The sequence below is a fragment of the Benincasa hispida genome, chromosome 6 (assembly GCF_009727055.1).
Source record: "Benincasa hispida cultivar B227 chromosome 6, ASM972705v1, whole genome shotgun sequence".
Taxonomy (NCBI): domain Eukaryota; kingdom Viridiplantae; phylum Streptophyta; class Magnoliopsida; order Cucurbitales; family Cucurbitaceae; genus Benincasa; species Benincasa hispida.
Window position 1 is genome coordinate 1832154 of NC_052354.1, and position 19334 is coordinate 1851487.

The following is a 19334-nucleotide window of genomic DNA, read 5'->3' on the forward strand; positions in this document are numbered from 1 at the left end:
TTTTTTATTTTTTAAGAGAGATGATACGTTATCGTCTAGTGTTTTCACTGATCATGCAGTACTTTGCCTATCGTATAGCCTGATCGTCTAGTGCATCATTCTCTATCGTTTAACGTCTCGCGCATCTTCACAATCGTCTAACGGCGTCCACCTATCGCTTAACGTCATCGCCCAGCACCTACGTCTATCGCCCAACGCCCATCGCTTAGTATTCTGCCTATCGTGTAGCGTGTCTGCTCATCGTTTAGCGCAGCACGACTATCGTCTACGCTATCGTCCAACTTCTACGCTTATCGTCTAGCACTTTCACTGATCGTGCAACACTTTGCCTATCGTAATAGGTCGATCGTCTAGTGCATCACTCCTCATCGTTTAACAACGCCGCGCGCATCTTCATGATCGTTTAAACGCATCCCCTATCACTTAACGTCATCGCCTAGTGCCTGCATCTATCGCCCAACGCCTATCGCTTAGTATTTCGCCTATCGTGTAGTAGTGCGTTTTGCTCATCGTTAGCGTAGCACGGCTATCGTCTAGTGCTATCGTCCAACTTCTACACTTATTGTCTAACGCTTTCACTGATTGTGCAGTACTTTGCCTATCGTATAGCCCCATCATCTAACACGTCACTCCTCATCATTTAATGCCGCATGCCATTCTTTACGATCGTCTAACACATCTTCACGATCCTAACCTTTCTCAAAAGGTTTTTATTTTAACCTTCAATAAAATTGTGCATAGTTTTCAAAAGAAACTTATCAAAGCCTCTGATAAATGTATGTATTTCTCAAAGGTTTTTATTTACCCTTTGTTAAAAACTACATATTTCTCAAAGGGTTTTTCAAAAACCACCAATAAATATAGATCCTTTTCAAAGGTTTTATATTAACCTTTGATAAAAAAGCATATATTTCTCAAAGGTTTTTCCAATACCTTCAATAAATGTATATCTTTCTTAAAGGTTTTATTAACCTTCAATAAAAGGTGCATATTTTTCAAAGGACTTATCAAAGCCCCTCGATAAATATATGGTATACGAATAACCAAAATTTGATTTTGGGTAAACTACCCATGCTTTCAATTCAAATAAAAATTGGGTCTCAATCAAGAATTCAGTTGAATTTGGATAAAAAATCTGATTTTTTTTTGGGTCATCGATTTGGAGTAGGGTAAAATTGGGTGGCCTCCCCAAAATAATAATTTTGAATAATGGCTTCTCTTCGAAGACAATAAAACTTCGAGCTTTATTTTGATGAGTAAAATTGAGATTTTAACTAAATTTGGATAAACTTGAGGCTTTGATTGTTTTTTTTTTCTCTCTAAGATTTCCATATTGGAATTGGTTGACTTCCCATATCTCAACACACTTTGTATAGCAAGAACTGAATATGATACTTCCACTCTAAATAGAGGGGTGACGGAATCGTCACTCATATCCGCTTCCAGTCATCCTTGCCAATCGATGCCTTTGATGGAGGTCATTGGTGCTAGAAACAAGCTTGTAACCTCCTTTTTAAAAACTTTCAAATCTTGTTTGCCATAAGATTTTAGTTGCTCCGATGGTTTTTTTTTACTGTGCAGTCCAGGTGTAGGTCTTGGGAGAAAACCGAGAAATATCCCACGGGTCAGATGGTTGATTCAATCATTGGAAATTCGTTGTCAGAAAAGTTCATGGATTGGAAGTCTGCGTGTGTTTCATGGTTTCTGGCCGCTCATCATTTTAGTGTAATTTTTTTCTATATCTTTTGTTGCCGCTCAAACATCATCGTCAATCGTTGTTGCTTAAAGTGGGTCTTTCTGCTACAAATCTATTCAATTTGTAAATCTATGTTGGAGGAAGGAAGATATTGTGTCGTCGGAGCTTATGATCCACAGTGCTATAATATGCCTCCGGTGTTGTGTATGAGTGAGAGAGGGAGCAAGTTAAGAAGGGAGAGATTTAGGAGGGAAGGATTAAGAAAGATGGTAGGTGGCAGTTTGAATAAGAAAGGAAAGAGTTTTAGGTTTTTTTCTTTTGTTATTCTTTTCATGTAATTCTTTCTTTTCCTTACCTTTTTGTTAACTTTCGTTTTTAACTTTTCAATGGTTTTTTTTTACTAATTTTTTTCTATTTGTTTTCCAACTTTTTTTTTTCTTTCTATTTACTTTTGTCTCATATATATATTTTTTTAATTTTTTACTTTCTTTTTTTTTTCATGCCTTTTTTTTTCTTCATTTTTTTTGTTCCATAAAGATTTATTACGTGGAACTTGAACTTTTTATTTTGTATTAATTTTGTGGAAAGTGAGTACAATCTCTAATACATGATATTTTGATACTTTCAAAAATAACGGTAGTTCAAGTTACAGAAGATTAACAAGCAAGGTCGATCGTCCAAGAGAATCAATGAGCCCAAAGCCGATCGTCCAAGAAGATTAATAAGTCTAAAGGCCGATTATCCAAGAAGATCAACAAGTCCAAAAGTCGATCATTTAAAAAGATCAACAAGCTTAAAGACTATATTTTATTTTGAAAGCATCAAAATATTATGTATTAGATATTGTATTCACTTTCCAAAAAATTAATACAAATACAAAAGTTTAAGTTCCACGTAAATAAATTTCTCTTGAAAATTTCGTGCGAGAAATATAATATAAGAGAGTAATATTATCAAATAAAATTAAAAAAAATAAAAATAGTAGCTTCTATATATTGTTTTAAATTTTGTTATATTCTATAATATATATAATATATATATATATTATATATATATATATATATATATAATATATATATATATATAATATATATATAATTCGGGGCGGAGTTGAGGATATTCTCCCCGTCCCTACCCCATCCGCGGTTCAAGGGCCCATTTTGGGTCTCCGATTTGACCCCACGGGCATTTTTGCCAACCTTGAGTCAAATTAAGGCTATTTTTTTTTGCTCAATTGGACTGTAGCCCAAATAAAAATATACCAAATTAATTTTATTCAATCCAACCGTCAAGAAGAAAACACGCGGTATCATTGAAACTCGCCAATTTATTTCTTAAACTTCAACTCTGGACACATGTCAACTTCTAATTGGTCCCAAATTTGATGATTTCGTCAATAATTTGAGAAATGATGTGGCAATTTGTGATTGACCCAAAATTTCTCATTCAACAAATGCCTCTTTTTGAGATTCATATACATCTATATAGTGGGTGAATCTCGAAAAAGATAATATAAAATCAAAGTATAATTTTGACTTCTTTTGATGTGTCGTCTTGATCAAAATATAAGAATTTAACTCAAAATTTTGATTTGAAATTTGTTTGCTTGACATAGTTTAGGCTAAGTAAACAAAGGATGAATTTTAGTCATTGATTTTCTTATTTGGGAGTAAACTTTAATTTGAATTATAGTAGAATTTATGCTTCATTTTAATTGCAAATTGAAGTTTGAATAGTATCCAAAATTCTACCAATCTTTTATTTTTCTACTTTGGAATATAGTTAATTATTGATGCAAATTTTAAGTAGAATTTGACTTCGCGCTTCTCTTTACTTCGACTTCGATTTGAAAAGTGCTTAGAGTGTGCCCATATTTTTTATTTGAGACAACATTTATTTTGAATTCATACTTGAATTTGGAATGAATTTAGAATATATTTGAGTTCAATCTTTCTCAAAATTAATTTATAACCAAATTTTAATTTGAACTTGGTATATCAAGAGAAATATCAAGATAAACTCAAATATGAAAAGGAGCAAAAAGAGGGGGGAAATAAAGAGAAAAAAAGATCAGTTTTGGTTTAAATTTAATCTTTAAAATTAAGAGGCTAATCAAAGCATCCAATTTTTTTTTTAAATAATAAATAATTATCATGAAAATTTATAATTAAGTCCTATTTTTAAACTTTACGTAACAAGTGCATATTGTAAAATGACAATGTTGATGGACATTTCTGAAAAAATTATAAAAAACAAAAAATTCAAAATATAAGGCCATGTTTTTTATAACCATTTGATTATTTTTGTTTTTTGTTTTTAAAAACTTAGCCTATAGATACTAGTTCCACCTCTTATGTCTTTCTTTGTTACCTTCTTTTTATCATTACTTTAAAAACCAGTCCAAATTTTGAAAAATAGAAAAAGTAGTTTTTAAAAGCTTGTATTCTATTTTTGGAATGGCTAATAATTTAACCATTATATTTAATAAATATACAAATCATTGTAAGAAATGAGGAGAAAATAGACTTAATTTTCAAAAATAAAAAGGAAAAAATGAAATGGTTACCAAACGGGATTAAATAATTCTATAGTTTTTAAATAAGTTAACATGTCTCTTTTTTATAAGGAAGTTAATATGTCTTCCATTACATTAGTGACTGTTCGAACGAGGTTTTTAGAGAAACTTGCTTGGTGAAATTTGAACTTTTGTATGTGTATTAATTTAGTATAGTGAGTATAATATGTAATACAAGATCCTCTAATGCTTTCAAAATAAACTTTAATTTTTAGGCTTGTTGATCGGATGATCGGCCTTTGCACTTGTTGATCTTATTGGATGATCAATCTTTGGGCTTGTTGATCTTCTTAGATGATCGGCCTTTTGGGCTTGGTGATTTTCTTGGATGATCAGCCTTTTACTTGTTGATCTTCTTGGGTGATCATGTGAAACCCGAATTTCCATTTTTTTCTACTTAAGTAGTGATTAAGGAAGTAACTAAGTGAAAGTTAAATCCTAGGTTGAAGTGAAGGAAATTTCTAAGTGTTGAATAGATTTTCCTTGAGTAGATTTAAGTTAATCCTTAAATGGTGAAATTTGGCTAAGTGTAAGGTCGAAAGGACCTATGCGTTAAGTGACATTAATACAGAAGATGAGAAGGCAACCATGTGTTTGTAAGGTTGGACGCATGATTGGCCGAAGTATTGGCAAGAGGCATTGCCAAGAGTTTCTCATGCGTTGGGTATGTGTGAACGAGAGCGGAGAAAGCGAGATGTTGAGCCCAAGGCACTGGGTAGACAATCATGTAGCAAATGAGCAGTGCTACACGAAGAGGTAGACGATCATTTAGTAAGTGAGCAGCGCTACACGATGAGGTAGACGATCGTGTAGGCGAGCGTTGGAATGACTGTATAGCAAAACGGGGAGCTACACGATGAGGTAGGCGATCATGTAGGCGGCACTAGCGATCGTGTAGCAAAGCAAGGAGCTACACGATGAGATAGGCGATCGTGTAGGCGGGCGCTAGACGATCGGACTATACGATAGACAAAGTACTACACGATCAGTGTAAGCGCTAGACGATAAGCGTGGAAGCTAGGCGATAGCGTTAAACGATAGAACTAGACGATAACGTTAAGCATTAGACGATGACGCTTAGGTGATGTCATTAGGTGATGGGCGTGTGCACTAGACGATAGCCATGCTTTACTAGACGATAAGGCATCAATGCTAAACGATGGAGGTAAACGAAGCTCGCAATAGCCAAGCGATAGGCTATACGTGGGATCGTTGAAAGCGAGAGCGAGATCGGCGAGATTGTTGATAGCGAGAGCAGCGAGATCGTTTAGGGCAAGATCGTTGAGAGTTAGATCGTCGAGAGCGAAATAGTTTGTTAAACGATTGAGCTACACGATGGGCTATTGGAGCTAGACGATAGAAGCAGGAACTAAACGATAGGGTGGTGCTGAGGACTGCATTACGCAAGATTGATGAACTCATCTAGACAAATGGTTGTACTGAGAGATGGGTATACTTGAGTTAATAGAAGCTGCACGAATTAAATTTCATGTAAAGGAAGTATTATGCATGAGGACTCAAGTAGGTATGTGGCATGGAAGTAGGTGAATGTCAAGGAAGTAGGTGGTGGCAAAACATGGTGCAAACACTTCAAGAGTAGGAGGTGTCTTGCATGGGAGGCTTGGTAAAGATGAGAAGGATCATTTCCTTAAGTCTATAAATACCACCACATGCCTTATTTTGAGTACATAATCCAAAATCCCCTTGAAATACAGTAGGAAGAGTGTTTAAAAGCAGTTTCGAAGATAGCTATGTGTTGGTCATGAAGTTCCAAGAGAAGGAGATGTTGTCGGATAGCGAAGTCTGGAAGTAGTATCAACTTGGGACAAGGATATGTCCCAAAATACTCGTGCGTTTGAAGTGATTTCAAAGCCACCTGAAAGCTAAAAGAGTCTAGTTTTCAGCATAGGGCTTCTGGAGAAGAAGCTCTAAGGAATCGGGCTTGAGAATGAGTAAAAGACGAAAGGGTCGAGCTGTCAGGTAAGCTAGGCCAGTCTTGATGTTTTGAAGATTCCAGCCAAACCACAAGAAGTTCTAAGCTAATATTTTGAGGTAAGCTTCCTGAGAAATTTTAGAGCATATATGTAGAAAGAAGTAACTTGATATTAAGTCTAGAACTATGAGTAATCTGAGCATTAAATTGAATCTGGAATTTAGGGTTCAAAAGAGGAGCCCGGGAAGATCAAGGAACTTTTAAGAGAAATATTCCTATCCTTACCAAGGTGAGTGATAAGTTCCTTTAAGTCTTAAAGAATATATTTTAGAGTAAATTGTATATGCTTATGTCATGAATGATTATCTAGTATGAGAATGAGATTATGTGATTGGGATGGTTAGGGGGTTAATAGACTTAGTTCCTGAGCCCGAAAGCAAAACCTCACGGGATGGTCAGGGGACCGAGAGGTCTAGTTCCTAAGCCTGTGGGAGGATCCTTGTATAGGATGGTTAGAGGGCCGACGGGCCTAGCTTCTGAGCCCATGAGCGGGGAGCTATGTGCACATAGGAGACATATGGAATAAAGGGAATGCAAAAGAGTAAGCGTTCGTAATCAGTAATAGTTAACTATCTACCGTGTGTATAGACAGTATACTAATTCTAAGTAGTTATCAGTTTAGCTATCTACCGTGCGTGTAGATAGAGTTGAGAATAGACCCATTCAAAGCTGAGGTTTGAATGTAACCTCGTATTTATGATATGTTTGTTATAATGAGTTGAAATAGACTTTAGAAGTTGCTTACCACTCACTGAGCTTTGTGAAGCTCATTCTTTTCTTTCATGTTTTTCTTTCCAGGTAGCGAAAGATGAGGAATTCCAGGGTACTACTAGGGTCAAGGTTTAACACAAGCCACAGTTACACTTCTGGAGGGTTTTAAGAGTGGTTGTTGTAAACTTTGTAGTTAAGTCTTGGAGTTGTATAAACTTTACATTGCTATAATAAAATGGGACTAATTAATCAGTTGTTGTTTATCTTCTTGAGTTTATTGAGTGTAGTAAAGAGATTCAATTGGACAATGAGGTATCACAAAAGGATGGTATCCATGGTCTCTCACACCTCTCTTCGGGCTCAGGAGTGCGGACTCGGTGCAGGCTATGACAGATCAACCTTTAGACTTGAGGATCGACCTTTGGGCTTGATGATCTTCTTGGATAATCAGCCTTTTGGATTGATGATCTTGTTGAATGATCAACCTTTGGGCTTGATGATCTCCTTGGAGGATCACTGTTCACACATGACTTTTGGAGAAATGTATTTCATGGAGTTATACTTGTGTTAATGTAGATTTGATGTGGATGTGGTTTGATCTCTAGTACTTAATCCTTTGATTCTCTCTTAGTTGAACGCATGTTTGATGTATGGAAGCAGAGTGGATAGATGTTCTTGAAGTTGGAGTCTTGAAAGAATGCTTGTATCTCAACACACTTTGTATAGCAAGAACTGAATCTGATACTTCCATTATAAATAGAGGGGTGGTGGAATCGTCACTCATATCTGCTTCCAGCCTTCCTTGCCATCGGTGCCTTTGGTGGAGGTCATTGGTGCTAGAAACAAGCTTGTAATATCCCACGAGTTAAATGGTTGATTCAATCATTGGAAACTTCGTTGTTGGAAATGTTCATCGATTGAAGTCTGCGTGTGTTCATGGTTTCTAACAGCTCATCATTTTAGCATGAATTTTTTCTATATCTTTGTTGCCGCTCAAAATCATCGTCATCATTGTTGCTTAAAGTGGGTCTTGCTGCCGCAAATCTATTCAATTCGTAAATCTATGCAGGAGGAAGGAGATATCTTGTCGTCGGAACTTCTGATCCACAACGCTATATATGCCATCGGTGTTGAGTATGCCACCATCCGTCACGGATAATAGAGGTCTCCATCCTCATAGTATTCAAGAGTATGAGTGAGGGAGGGAGCAGGTTAAGAGGGAGAGATTTGGGAGGGAAGGATTAAGGAAGATGGTGTTGGAATAAGAAAGGAAAGAGTTTTAGGTTTTTTTTCTTTTGTTAATCTTTTCATGTTATTCTTTCTTTTCTTCACCTTTTCTTTAACTTTTTCTTTTTTTAAAAAAAAAAACTTTTCAATGAATTTTTTCAATGATTTTTTTTGGTTTTTTTCAACTCTTTTTTTCTTTCAATTTACTGTTTTTTTCAACATATAATTTTTTCATAATTTTTTTCACTTTCTTGTTTTTTCATTCCCTTTTTTCTTCTTTTTGTTTTTTTTTTATTTGCTTTTTTTTTTTTTTTTTTTTTTTTTTTTTTTTTTTTTTTTTTTTTTTTCTTCTCCTTTTTTTACATCTTTCTTTTATTTTTTTTTTTTTTTTCCTTTTTCCTTCCTTCTTTTCACCCTTTTTTCGAAGTTTTTTTGTTCCACTTTTGTTTCACGTTTTTTTAAAAACTTTCTCTCTATTNCTTTTTTTCTTTCAATTTACTGTTTTTTTCAACATATAATTTTTTCATAATTTTTTTCACTTTCTTGTTTTTTCATTCCCTTTTTTCTTCTTTTTCTTGTTTTTTCATGCCCTTTTTTCTTCTTTTTGTTTTTTTTATTTGTTCTTTTTTTTTTAACTTTCTTCTCCTTTTTTTACATCTTTCTTTTATTTGTTACTTTTTTTTCCTTTTTCCTTCCTTCTTTTCACCCTTTTTTCGAAGTTTTTTTGTTCCACTTTTGTTTCACGTTTTTTTAAAAACTTTCTCTCTATTTTTATTTTTTTTTCAAATTCCTTTTCTTTACCGAAGCTCATAACTTGTGTCCCCATTTCATTATCAACAAGAAGCACGATTACAACAATGTTTTGGAGATGAAGCTAAGCCATTGCACCAGTATTTTTATTTTCTTGTATGAAAATTACTGTTGTTATTTAATACATTTTGGTAAAAATGATTTTGAAGGTCTAAATTTAAGATTTATTAAAAGTATGGAGACTAAAATTAGACAACTGAAATTGTGAGGACTAAAAGTAAACAAACTTCAAAGTATGGAGGATCAAAATGGTATCTTAACCAAAATAATTAATATATAAATATTTTATGCTTTTGACATGAGTGTAAATGCTCGATATTATTTATATTCATATGGGTTACATTATTTTTGTCTTTGATGTTTTTTTTTTCAAATATGATAGAAATGTCAATGTCGATCAATGGATATGTGACATGTCAACTGAAATTCAATATTGTATATATATGTATAATGGTTTAGTTTTTTTTCTTTTTCATTTGTTTTCTCAATTGGATCATAAACTTTCAAAAGGTGTTTGGAGCAAAGACTATCCTAAGACTATAATAATCACCTTCTGTTACAGTAAATACCATTTCAAAACCCCCATTTGTTATAGTATTTACTATTTGCTATAGTTTTTACTAATTTATCTTCATCATATTTTTTATTCTTGAATACAATGTTTACTATTTTCTTCTCCATCTAAAATAGTTTATACCTCAAACATATACTATTATAACCCAAACTAAAATAATTTACACCCCAAATACAAACAATTATAACCCAACTATAATAACTAATCCCAAACACCCCCTTAAAGTTTCTTGAATTTTCAATTTTATGTCTAAAAATCGCTATATTGTAACTAACATGTCCTAAACTTTCAATTTTCTATTTCGTAATGGATATATTATATTTTAAAAAATTAGTTGGTTAATTGACGTATGAGATAGAAAATTGAATTTATGTCTAACGACATCCTAAAATTTTAAATAAAATTTCAAATTTACTTTTAGAAGATTGGTGAATTTAAAAACATACATCAAATAGGTTAAATATTTATTATATACTAAACTAAAAATTTTAAGATATATTACACAAACGTCTAAGATCTATTAGACACTTCTTAAAATTTAGAACCTAAATGAACATAAAATTAAAAGTTTGAATATATTTTAAAGTTTATGAACCTATTTGAAAAGATTAGATAAAAGAATATGGATTAATTAATTAATTATTTATTTTTAAAAAAGTAGATGGTTTAAATTATTTTTTCTTTTAGGAAATTATCAAATTTATTTTCTATCCGAATGATTTCTTGAATTGCATGGAGAATTTTGTCCTATGTAGTTTTTATGATCTCAAACTATTTTTATTTGTAAGCTAAAACTTAAAAAAAATGAATTGGAATTTTGGCTTAATTCTCTTTTTAAACGCATTAAATTAATATGGAAATAATTATCCAATTAACGGCATAAACATCTTATTATTCCTAATATAGTCTTAATTCAACCACATACGGATTTTGAATAGGAAAAGGATTTCTAATAACTGAGGGAAATATTAAGTATATATTCTCCCGTACATCACATCTTTTTTCACATTCAGTCAGTCTCTTTTCTCTCCATAGATCATACTAACCAAGTTCTTCTACTTTTCGATTTTTTCTCTCTAGTCTCAGCTACTAAGATGGCTGGCGGTGGTTTCCAGCTAAGTCCTAATGAAGGAGACGGGATAAAGAACTATCCAGGAGAGCTCACTTGTTACGTGTTGATAACTTGCATTGTTGCTGCCTTGGGCGGGCTAATCTTTGGTTATGACATCGGTATCTCCGGTAATTATTTACCTCCAAATTCCTTTTACTTTTCTCTCTTTGTTTGTTCTCTCTTCCCCTTACTGTCTTCACTCACTCAATTTTTTATTTTTTGCTTTTGTCAATCAGGTGGTGTCACCTCCATGGCTCCCTTTTTGCAAGAATTTTTTCCATCTGTTTATCAGAAAGAAGCTCTGGACACTTCTACTAATCAATATTGCAAGTTTGATAGTCTTACTCTCACTATATTCACTTCTTCTCTTTATTTGGCTGCTCTTATGGCCTCCTTTGTAGCCTCTTGGGTCACCAGAAACTTTGGTCGTAAGAAGTCCATGCTTCTTGGAAGCATTGTGTTCTTAGTTGGTGCCATCGTTAATGCGGCAGCTATAAACATAGCCATGCTCATCATTGGCCGTATTTGTTTGGGTATTGGAGTTGGATTTTCACTTCAATCTATTCCACTTTATGTTTCAGAGATGGCCCCATCTAAATATCGAGGTTCGCTAAATGTTGTTTTTCAACTTTCAATTACAATTGGTATTCTAGTGGCTAATTTTGTCAACTATGGTACTGCTAATATTCATGGTGGATGGGGATGGCGAGTAAGTTTGGGTGGTGCAGCTGTGCCTGCATTGTTTATCACTATCTCAGCTCTATTCCTTCCTGACACTCCAAACTCAATGTTGGAGAGAGGCGAAGTAGAGAAGGCAAAAGCCATGCTCCAACGCATCCGTGGTGTGTCCAAGAAGGATGTAGAAGTAGAATATCAAGATATTATGGCGACGAGTATGGTTGCCAAAGCAGTGAAGCATCCATGGAGGAATTTGAGAGAGAGACAAAATAGGCCACCGTTGGTAATGTCCATTTTAATTCCATTTTTTCAGCAATTGACTGGTATCAATGTGGTCATGTTCTATGCTCCTGTGTTGTTCAAGACTATTGGTTTTGGAGACAATGCTTCTCTTCTTTCATCTGTCATTACTGGTGGTATTAATGCTCTGGCGACTTTTGTATCTGTTTATGGCACCGATAAGTGGGGAAGGAGGATCCTTTTCTTACTTGGTGGAATCATTATGTTCGTTTTTCAAGTGAGTACATTTTTTCTTTAGCTTCTTTAAAGTTTTCTTTAATTATTAAACTGATGAATGTTATTTCTTTTTTTTTTTCAAAAGCATTTTCTTTATTGATTGTACTGATTCTATTAAAATTGTATTTGTAGGTTTTGGTGGCTGTGTTTATTGCTTGGAAATTTGGAGTTTCTGGTGAGGTTGCTTATCTACCCAAGTGGTATGCGGGTGTCGTGGTGTTGTTCATATGTGTTTATGTTCAAGCCTTTGCATGGTCTTGGGGACCTTTGGGATGGTTGGTTCCAAGTGAAATTTTTCCACTTGAAATCCGATCAGCTGCTCAAAGTGTAACAGTCTCAGTGAACATGTTCTTTACCTTTTTTATTGCTCAAATCTTTCTCACCTTGCTCTGCCATATGAAATTTGGGTTGTTCTTCTTCTTTGCATTTTTTGTGGCGTTGATGACTCTATTCATCTATTTCTTCTTGCCGGAGACAAAAAGTATTCCAATTGAAGACATGTCATGTGTTTGGAGACAACATTGGTTTTGGAGTAGATATATGCCTCAAAAATGTGCCAAAGTCCGTCCTCAAGTTTAGGATTTGAAGTCTAAACCATTATAACTTGCACTATTTTTTTCCTTCTATAGTCTTAGTATTTGTCCATGTTAGCTTTTTTTTTTTTTTTTTTTGTTATTTCCAAACTTTTACTCTTGTATATGGTTTTATTCTCATGGAATAAAAATTCTCTTCCAATTTTAATTTTTGTTTTCTCTATTTTTAATGCCACCCTAAATTTATGGTGTTTTTCAACGGTTGAATAACATAATGCTTAGAAGTAAATTCAAAAACTATTTTGCTCTGTAAATTCTCAAATAGACTATTCAAAATATTTTCTCTCAACAATTGTTCATTTTTAAATAAAAATAAACTTGACAGTTTGAATAAGACGAAATAAAGTATTTTTTTTATAAAAAAAATTGAATAAATCAAATTCATCCAAATATCTTTGATATTGATATCAAATTTATACAAATTGATTGAGTTAATTAATTAATTAAAAATGAAATGATTAATCCAATCACTAAAGACAAGGAAATATCAAGAGAAATTAAAATATAAAAAGGAGCTAAAAGAGGGAGGGAAAATAAAGAGAAAAAAGATCTGTTTAGTTCTGTTTAAAATTTGAATATAGAAAAAGGATAAAATCCAATCTATAACAATATATAATGCTACTATTTTTTAAAAACAGTTTGCTTTTTATTAATTTACATTTTGTGAAATATTTTATTTACATGATATAACCACCTAAAATTAATTGTAGAAATAATTAAATATTAAATAGTTATAAGTTAGAAACCGGATTTAAAATGTTGATGTTGATGAAATATCACATCTTTATTTTATGAAACTGTGGTTGAAAATCTATACTGGAAAAAATATTTGGTTTTTCCTTTTGTCTTTTTCAATAGATGGTTATAAGGATATTTTAGGTCATTTCACATATAAATCATTAAATAATCTAAATTTTTAAGAAAGAAAAAACATTCAAATTAATAGATCATAAAAAATGAGTTTTTTTTTTTTAAAAAAAATTATCTTCTAAGATGATTAAACATGAGATTTTAAAATCCTAAAAGATTTGATATTTTTATGTTATTTTATTTTATTTTTTGAAATTTTATTTTAATTTAATATAAATAAATATAATATTTTAAAAGTTTAAAAGTTTTTATTTTTAACGTGATTATATATATTATTTTTCTCTCTATACATATAATCTTTTTGTCTCATCAATTTTTTAAGATTTTTAAAAATATAAAATATCTTGAGATTTGATATTATTAACGTAATTTATATCATTCAAAAAAACCCATACATGTGAAAATTAATATCTATATTTGAATGGTTTAAATTTATATTATCTCTAATATTTGATTTAGTTAAAAGAACTCATACATGAAAATCAATGAAAACCCATATATGGTATAATGTTGTATTAAAATCATTAAAAAAATGTATATTAAATATATTAAAATTTTGGCTATCTCTAATATTTGATTTAGGATCCAAAATTTATCCTTAAGAAAAAATCATACACATTAAAAGTAGGAATTTTTTTTAAAAAGTAAAATCTTATATTCACACTAAAAGAAGGGAAAAAAAATCCCCTATTTTTGTGCATACATGATAAAAGTAGGTATTTTTTAAAAAAAAAAAAAAAAAAAATCTCTCCTATTTTTGTGCATACATGTAAAAAACAAAAAATTGATTATTTCAAATATTTGATTTATATCATTAAAAGCCTCATTCAAGATGAACAACATATTTGATTCGTTTAAAAGTTTGTTATAAAAAAAAATATCACTCATGCTGAAAAATTAAAATCTATAGGATTAAATTTTTTTTATCTCTAATATTTGATTGAAGATCCAAAATTTAACATTAAAAAAATAACCATTCATGTAAAAAAAAATAAGGGATTTCTTAAAAAAAAACATTTTAGAAAATTAATCTCTACTACAGGGATCGGTTTTTTTTTTTTTAAAAAAAAAAGAAAAATCATATTTTATATATATAAAAAAAAACCATGTTATTATCTGTTAATATAATTTGATTGGTTTACAAAAATAGAAAAATAAGGAAAAATATTTACACAAATAGAATTTAATTATTTTCTCCTTCTCTATCTTCTGGCTTTTATTTCTTCCTCTTCTCCTCCTTCTTCTCCTTCGATTTTAATTCTTCTTCTCCTTCTTCTATATTTATAATTTCGTTGCTAGTTCAAAAATATTAATTAGTTCTACTTCAATTATAAATCTTCTTCTTCGCTATACATATTTTTGTTGTTGGTTCAAAAATGTTAATTAGAATGATAATGTTAGACAATGGAAGACCAAATTATAGACAAGGTGTGTAACGACCGGATCCTTACATATTATGGTCCGACCGCTACGACATGCATGCTTAGACTTTTCTATTATGAGATGAGTTTTGGTAAAAATCTTAAGAGAACATATCTAAGTTTTTATTAATTAGGTAGAAAACTATATAAAAAGTTTATTTTACAAAACACTAGGATCCATAAAACACTAGCGTAGTGATACAAAAATGCATATGCCTATAATAGTGAGTTTGATGGTTGGCCATTTGAGCGACGTCCAGTTCTGCCACCTACACTGTGTTCTTACCTATAAAGTCTGTAAAAATAGGATGAGTATATAATATACCCAGTAAGTAGTTCTCACATAGGGTCAAATGCACAATCACATGCAACATGTCCTGAAAACATATGGTTGGGATCGAAAATATATAATAACATGTGGTGGTCGGTTATGCTTCTAACGTAAATTTCTCCGCCAGGAAGATGAGGATTTAGGCGGAAACTAACCCATTTGATGATTAGCGGGTTATGCAGTCAGTAGGGCCAGAGTCGCATCCAACATCAACCATTAACATAAACGTAAGTTTGGACTAAAGGGGTGCAACCATACATACCCTGTTAGTCCCTAGCATAAACTTGACATAGAATTAGGTCTAGAGGGGTGTAACCATACATGCCCTGCTAGCCCTAGAATAATCTTGACATAGAATTGGGTCTAGAAGGGTGCAAAGTAGAGCTTTCCCTCTTAAATTAGAAGGAAATTTGGGCAGCACTTCCCTCGCGTTTCCTCCTTCAACTAACATAATTACTTCACCCTTTTCACACGATTTTTACTACTAAGTTTTGTTTGAGAATGAGTTTAACTTCCAGCCCAAATCCTCCTATTTATAGTCGTTTCCAGCTATTCTCTGTATGATAACTCATCCTACAAATGGCTTCTTTAAAATTACTTAGGTTTAAGAATTTCTCTTAATAAGACAACCAAATTTGGCTAACGTTTGCCTTTACGTCTTCAACCTTTGTTTGTATTCAATTTTACGGTTCTCCATGTATAATCTATAAGATCGTGGCCAAATTCAACGCATAATCCACGCTTTTGTCCAAATCTTTCTCTTTTTGTTCTCAGAATCTCGCTCTTTCCTGCTTTCTCGCTGGTTTGGCTCTCGTGACTCTCGCTCTCGCTCTCGCTAGGCTATGACAGATCAACCTTTAGACTTAATCTTATTGGAGGATCGACCTTTGGGCTTGATGATCTTCTTGGATAATCAGCCTTTCGGATTGATGATCTTATTAAATGATCAACCTTTGGCTTGATGATCTCCTTGGAGGATCAATGTTCGCACGTGGCTTTTGAAGAAATGTATTTCATGGAGTTGTACTTGTATTAATGTAGATTTGATGTGGATGTGGTTTGATCTCTAATACTTAATCCTTTGATTCTCTCTTAGTTGAATGCATGCTTGATGTATGGAAGCGGAGTGGATGGATGTTCTTGAAGTTGGAGTCTTGAAAGAATGCTTCTATCTCAACACACTTTGTATAGCAAGAACTGAATCTGATACTTCCATTATAAATAGAGGGTTGGTGGAATTGTCACTCATATCCACTTCCAGCCTTCCTTGCCATCGGTGCCTTTGGTGGAGGTCATTGGTGCTAGAAACAAGCTTGTAATATCCCACAGGTTAGATGGTTGATTCAATCATTGGAAACTTCGTTGTTGGAAATGTTCATCGATTGAAGTCTGCATGTGTTCATGGTTTCTAGCAGCTCATCATTTTAGCATGAATTTTTTCTATATCTTTGTTGCCGCTCAAACATCATCGTCATCGTTGTTGCTTAAAATGGGTCTTGCTGCCGCAAATCTATTCAATTTGTAAATCTATGCAGGAGGAAGGAGATATTGTGTCATCGGAACTTCTATCCACAACACTATATATGCCATCGGTGTTGAGTATGCCACCATCCGTCACGGATAATGGAGGTCTCCATCCTCATAGTACTCAAGAGTATGAGTGAGGGAGAGATTTGGGAGGGAAGGATTAAGGAAGATGGTGTTGGAATAAGAAAGGAAAGAGTTTTAGGTTTTTTTTTTCTTTTGTTAATCTTTTCATGTTATTCTTTCTTTTCTTTACATTTTCTTTAACCTTTTCTTTTTTTTTTTTTTTTTTTTTTTTTTTTTTTTTTTTTAACTTTTCAATGATTTTTTTCAATGATTTTTTTTAGTTTTTTTCAACGCTTTTTTCTTTCAATTTACTGTTTTTTTCTCCATATAATTTTTTCATAATTTTTTTCACTTTCTTGTTTTTTCATGCCCTTTTTTCTTCTTTTTGTTTTTTTTATTTGTTCTTTTCTTTTTAACTTTCTTCTCTTTTTTTTACATCTTTCTTTTATTTGTTACTTTTTTTTCCTTTTTCCTTCCTTTTTTTACTCATTTTTTTCTAAGTTTTTTTGTTGCACTTTTGTTACACGTTTTTTTAATAACTTTCTCCCTATTTTTATTTTTTTTTTTCAAATTCCTTTTTTTTACCGGAGCTCATAACTTGTGTCCCCATTTCATTATTAACAAGAAGCACCGACACAACAATATTTTGGAGATGAAATGAAGCCATCACACCATTGTTTATTATTTTCTTGTATGAAAATTATTGTTGTTATTTAATACATTTTGGTAAAAATAATTATTTTGTCTCTCTCTCAAATTCCTCCATAGATGCTTCACTGCTTTGGCAGCCATACTCGCCGCCACAATATCTTGAATTTCTGCCTCTACATTCTTCTCGAACACACCACGAATGCATTGGAGCATGGCCTTTGCCTTCTCTACTTCGCCTCTCTCCAACATTGAGTTTGGAGTATCAGGAAGGAATAGAGTTGAGATAGTGATGAATAATACAGGTAAAAACTGTAACAGAGGTTTTGAAATAGTGTAAATTAGTAAAAAATGATGAATGTAAATTAGTAAAAACTGTAGCAAATAGTAAATACTATAACAAATTGGGGTTTTAAATTAGTGTTGACTACAGCTAATTGGTATTTACTGTAACAGGAGGTGGTTATTATAGTCTTAGAATATTTTTTGCTCCAAACACCTTTTGAAGGTTTATGATCCAATTGAGAAAATAAATGAAAAAAAAAAAAACTAAACCATTATACATATATACACAATATTGAATTTCAGTCAACATGTCACATTTCCATTGATCGACATTGACATTTCCATCGTATTTGAAAAAAAAAATCATCAAAGACAAAAAAATAATGTAACCAATATGAATATAAATAATATCGAGCATTTACACTCATGTCAAAAGCATAAAATATTTATATATTAATTATTTTGGTTAAAATACCATTTTGATTCTCCTTACTTTGAAGTTTGAGGCCACCATTGGTAATGTCGATTTTAATCCCATTTTTCCAGTAATTGACTGGTATCAATGTGATCATGTTTTATGCTCCTATGTTGTTCAAAACCATTGGGTTTGGAGACAATGCTTCTCTTCTTTCATCTGTCATTACTAGTCGTATTAATGCTCTGGCGAATTTTGTATCTGTTTATGGTACCGATAAGTGGGGAAGGAGGATACTTTTCTTACTTGGTGGAATCATCATGTTCGTTTTTTAGGTGAGTACATTTTTTCTTTAGCTTCCTTAAAGTTTTCTTTAATTATTAAACCAATGAATGTTATTTCTTGTTCTTCAAAAACATTTTCTTTCTTCATTGTATTGATTCTAATAAAATTGTATTCGTAGGTTTTGGTGGCTGTGTTTATTGCTTGGAAATTTAGAGTTTCTGGTGAGGTCGCTTATCTACCCAAGTGGTATGCGGGTGTCATGGTGTTGTTCATATGTGTTTATGTTCAAGCCTTTGCATGATCTTGGGGACCTCTGGGATGGTTGGTTCCAAGTGAAATTTTCTCACTTGAAATCCGATCAGCTGCTCAAAGTGTAACGGTCTCAGTGACTATGTTCTTTACCTTTTTGATTACTCAAATCTTTCTCACCATGCTCTGCCATATGAAATTTAGGTTGTTCTTCTTCTTTGCTTTTTTTGTAGCATTGATGACTCTATTCATCTATTTCTTCTTATCGGAGACAAAAGGTATTCCAATTGAAGACATGTCATGTGTTTGGAGACAACATTGGTTTTGGAGTAGATATATGTCTCAAGAATGTGCTAAAGTCCGTCCCCAAGTTTAATATTTGAAGTCCAAACCCTTATAACTTGCATTATTTTTTTCCTTCTATAGTCTTAGTATTTGTTTACCATGTTAGCCTTTTTTTTTTTGGTTATTTCTAAACTTTTACTCTTGTATATGGTTTTATTCTCATGGAATAAAAATTCTCTTCCAATTTTAATTTTTGTTTTCTCTGTTTTTAATGCCACCCTAAATTTATGGTGTTTTTCAATGATTGAATAACATAATGCTTAGAAGTAAATTCAAAAACTATTTTGCTCGGTAAATTCTCAAATAGACTTTTATTTATTCAAAATATTTTCTCTCAACAATTGTTCATTTTTAAATAAAAATAAATTTGATAGTTTGAATAAGACGAAATGCAGTAATTTTTTTTAAAGG

At 32.3% G+C, this 19334-nt stretch overlaps 1 protein-coding gene and 1 pseudogene across 1 annotated transcript; both read left to right on the plus strand.

Annotated features, from left to right (window-relative positions):
* The first annotated feature begins 10680 nt into the window (after positions 1-10680).
* On the plus strand, positions 10681-12475 carry LOC120080289 (sugar carrier protein C-like). The gene is made up of 3 exons (XM_039034921.1): positions 10681-10825; positions 10934-11892; positions 12024-12475. Exons 1-3 carry the CDS (start codon positions 10681-10683, stop codon positions 12468-12470), a joined length of 1551 nt encoding a protein of 516 aa, XP_038890849.1. The 3' UTR covers positions 12471-12475.
* Positions 12476-18139: 5664 nt separating this feature from the next.
* On the plus strand, positions 18140-18954 carry LOC120079877 (annotated as a pseudogene).
* The last annotated feature ends 380 nt before the right edge of the window (positions 18955-19334 follow it).

What these genes read in the sequence shown, in the direction of transcription:
- LOC120080289 (XM_039034921.1), top strand. Translation starts at nt 10,681, where the DNA reads ATGGCTGGCGGTGGTTTCCAGCTAAGTCCTAATGAAGGAGACGGGATA. An exon ending in TTATGACATCGGTATCTCCG is followed by an intron (nt 10,826 to 10,933) that starts GTAATTATTTAC and finishes TTTGTCAATCAG; the next exon opens with GTGGTGTCACCTCCATGGCT. An exon ending in TCATTATGTTCGTTTTTCAA is followed by an intron (nt 11,893 to 12,023) that starts GTGAGTACATTT and finishes TTGTATTTGTAG; the next exon opens with GTTTTGGTGGCTGTGTTTAT.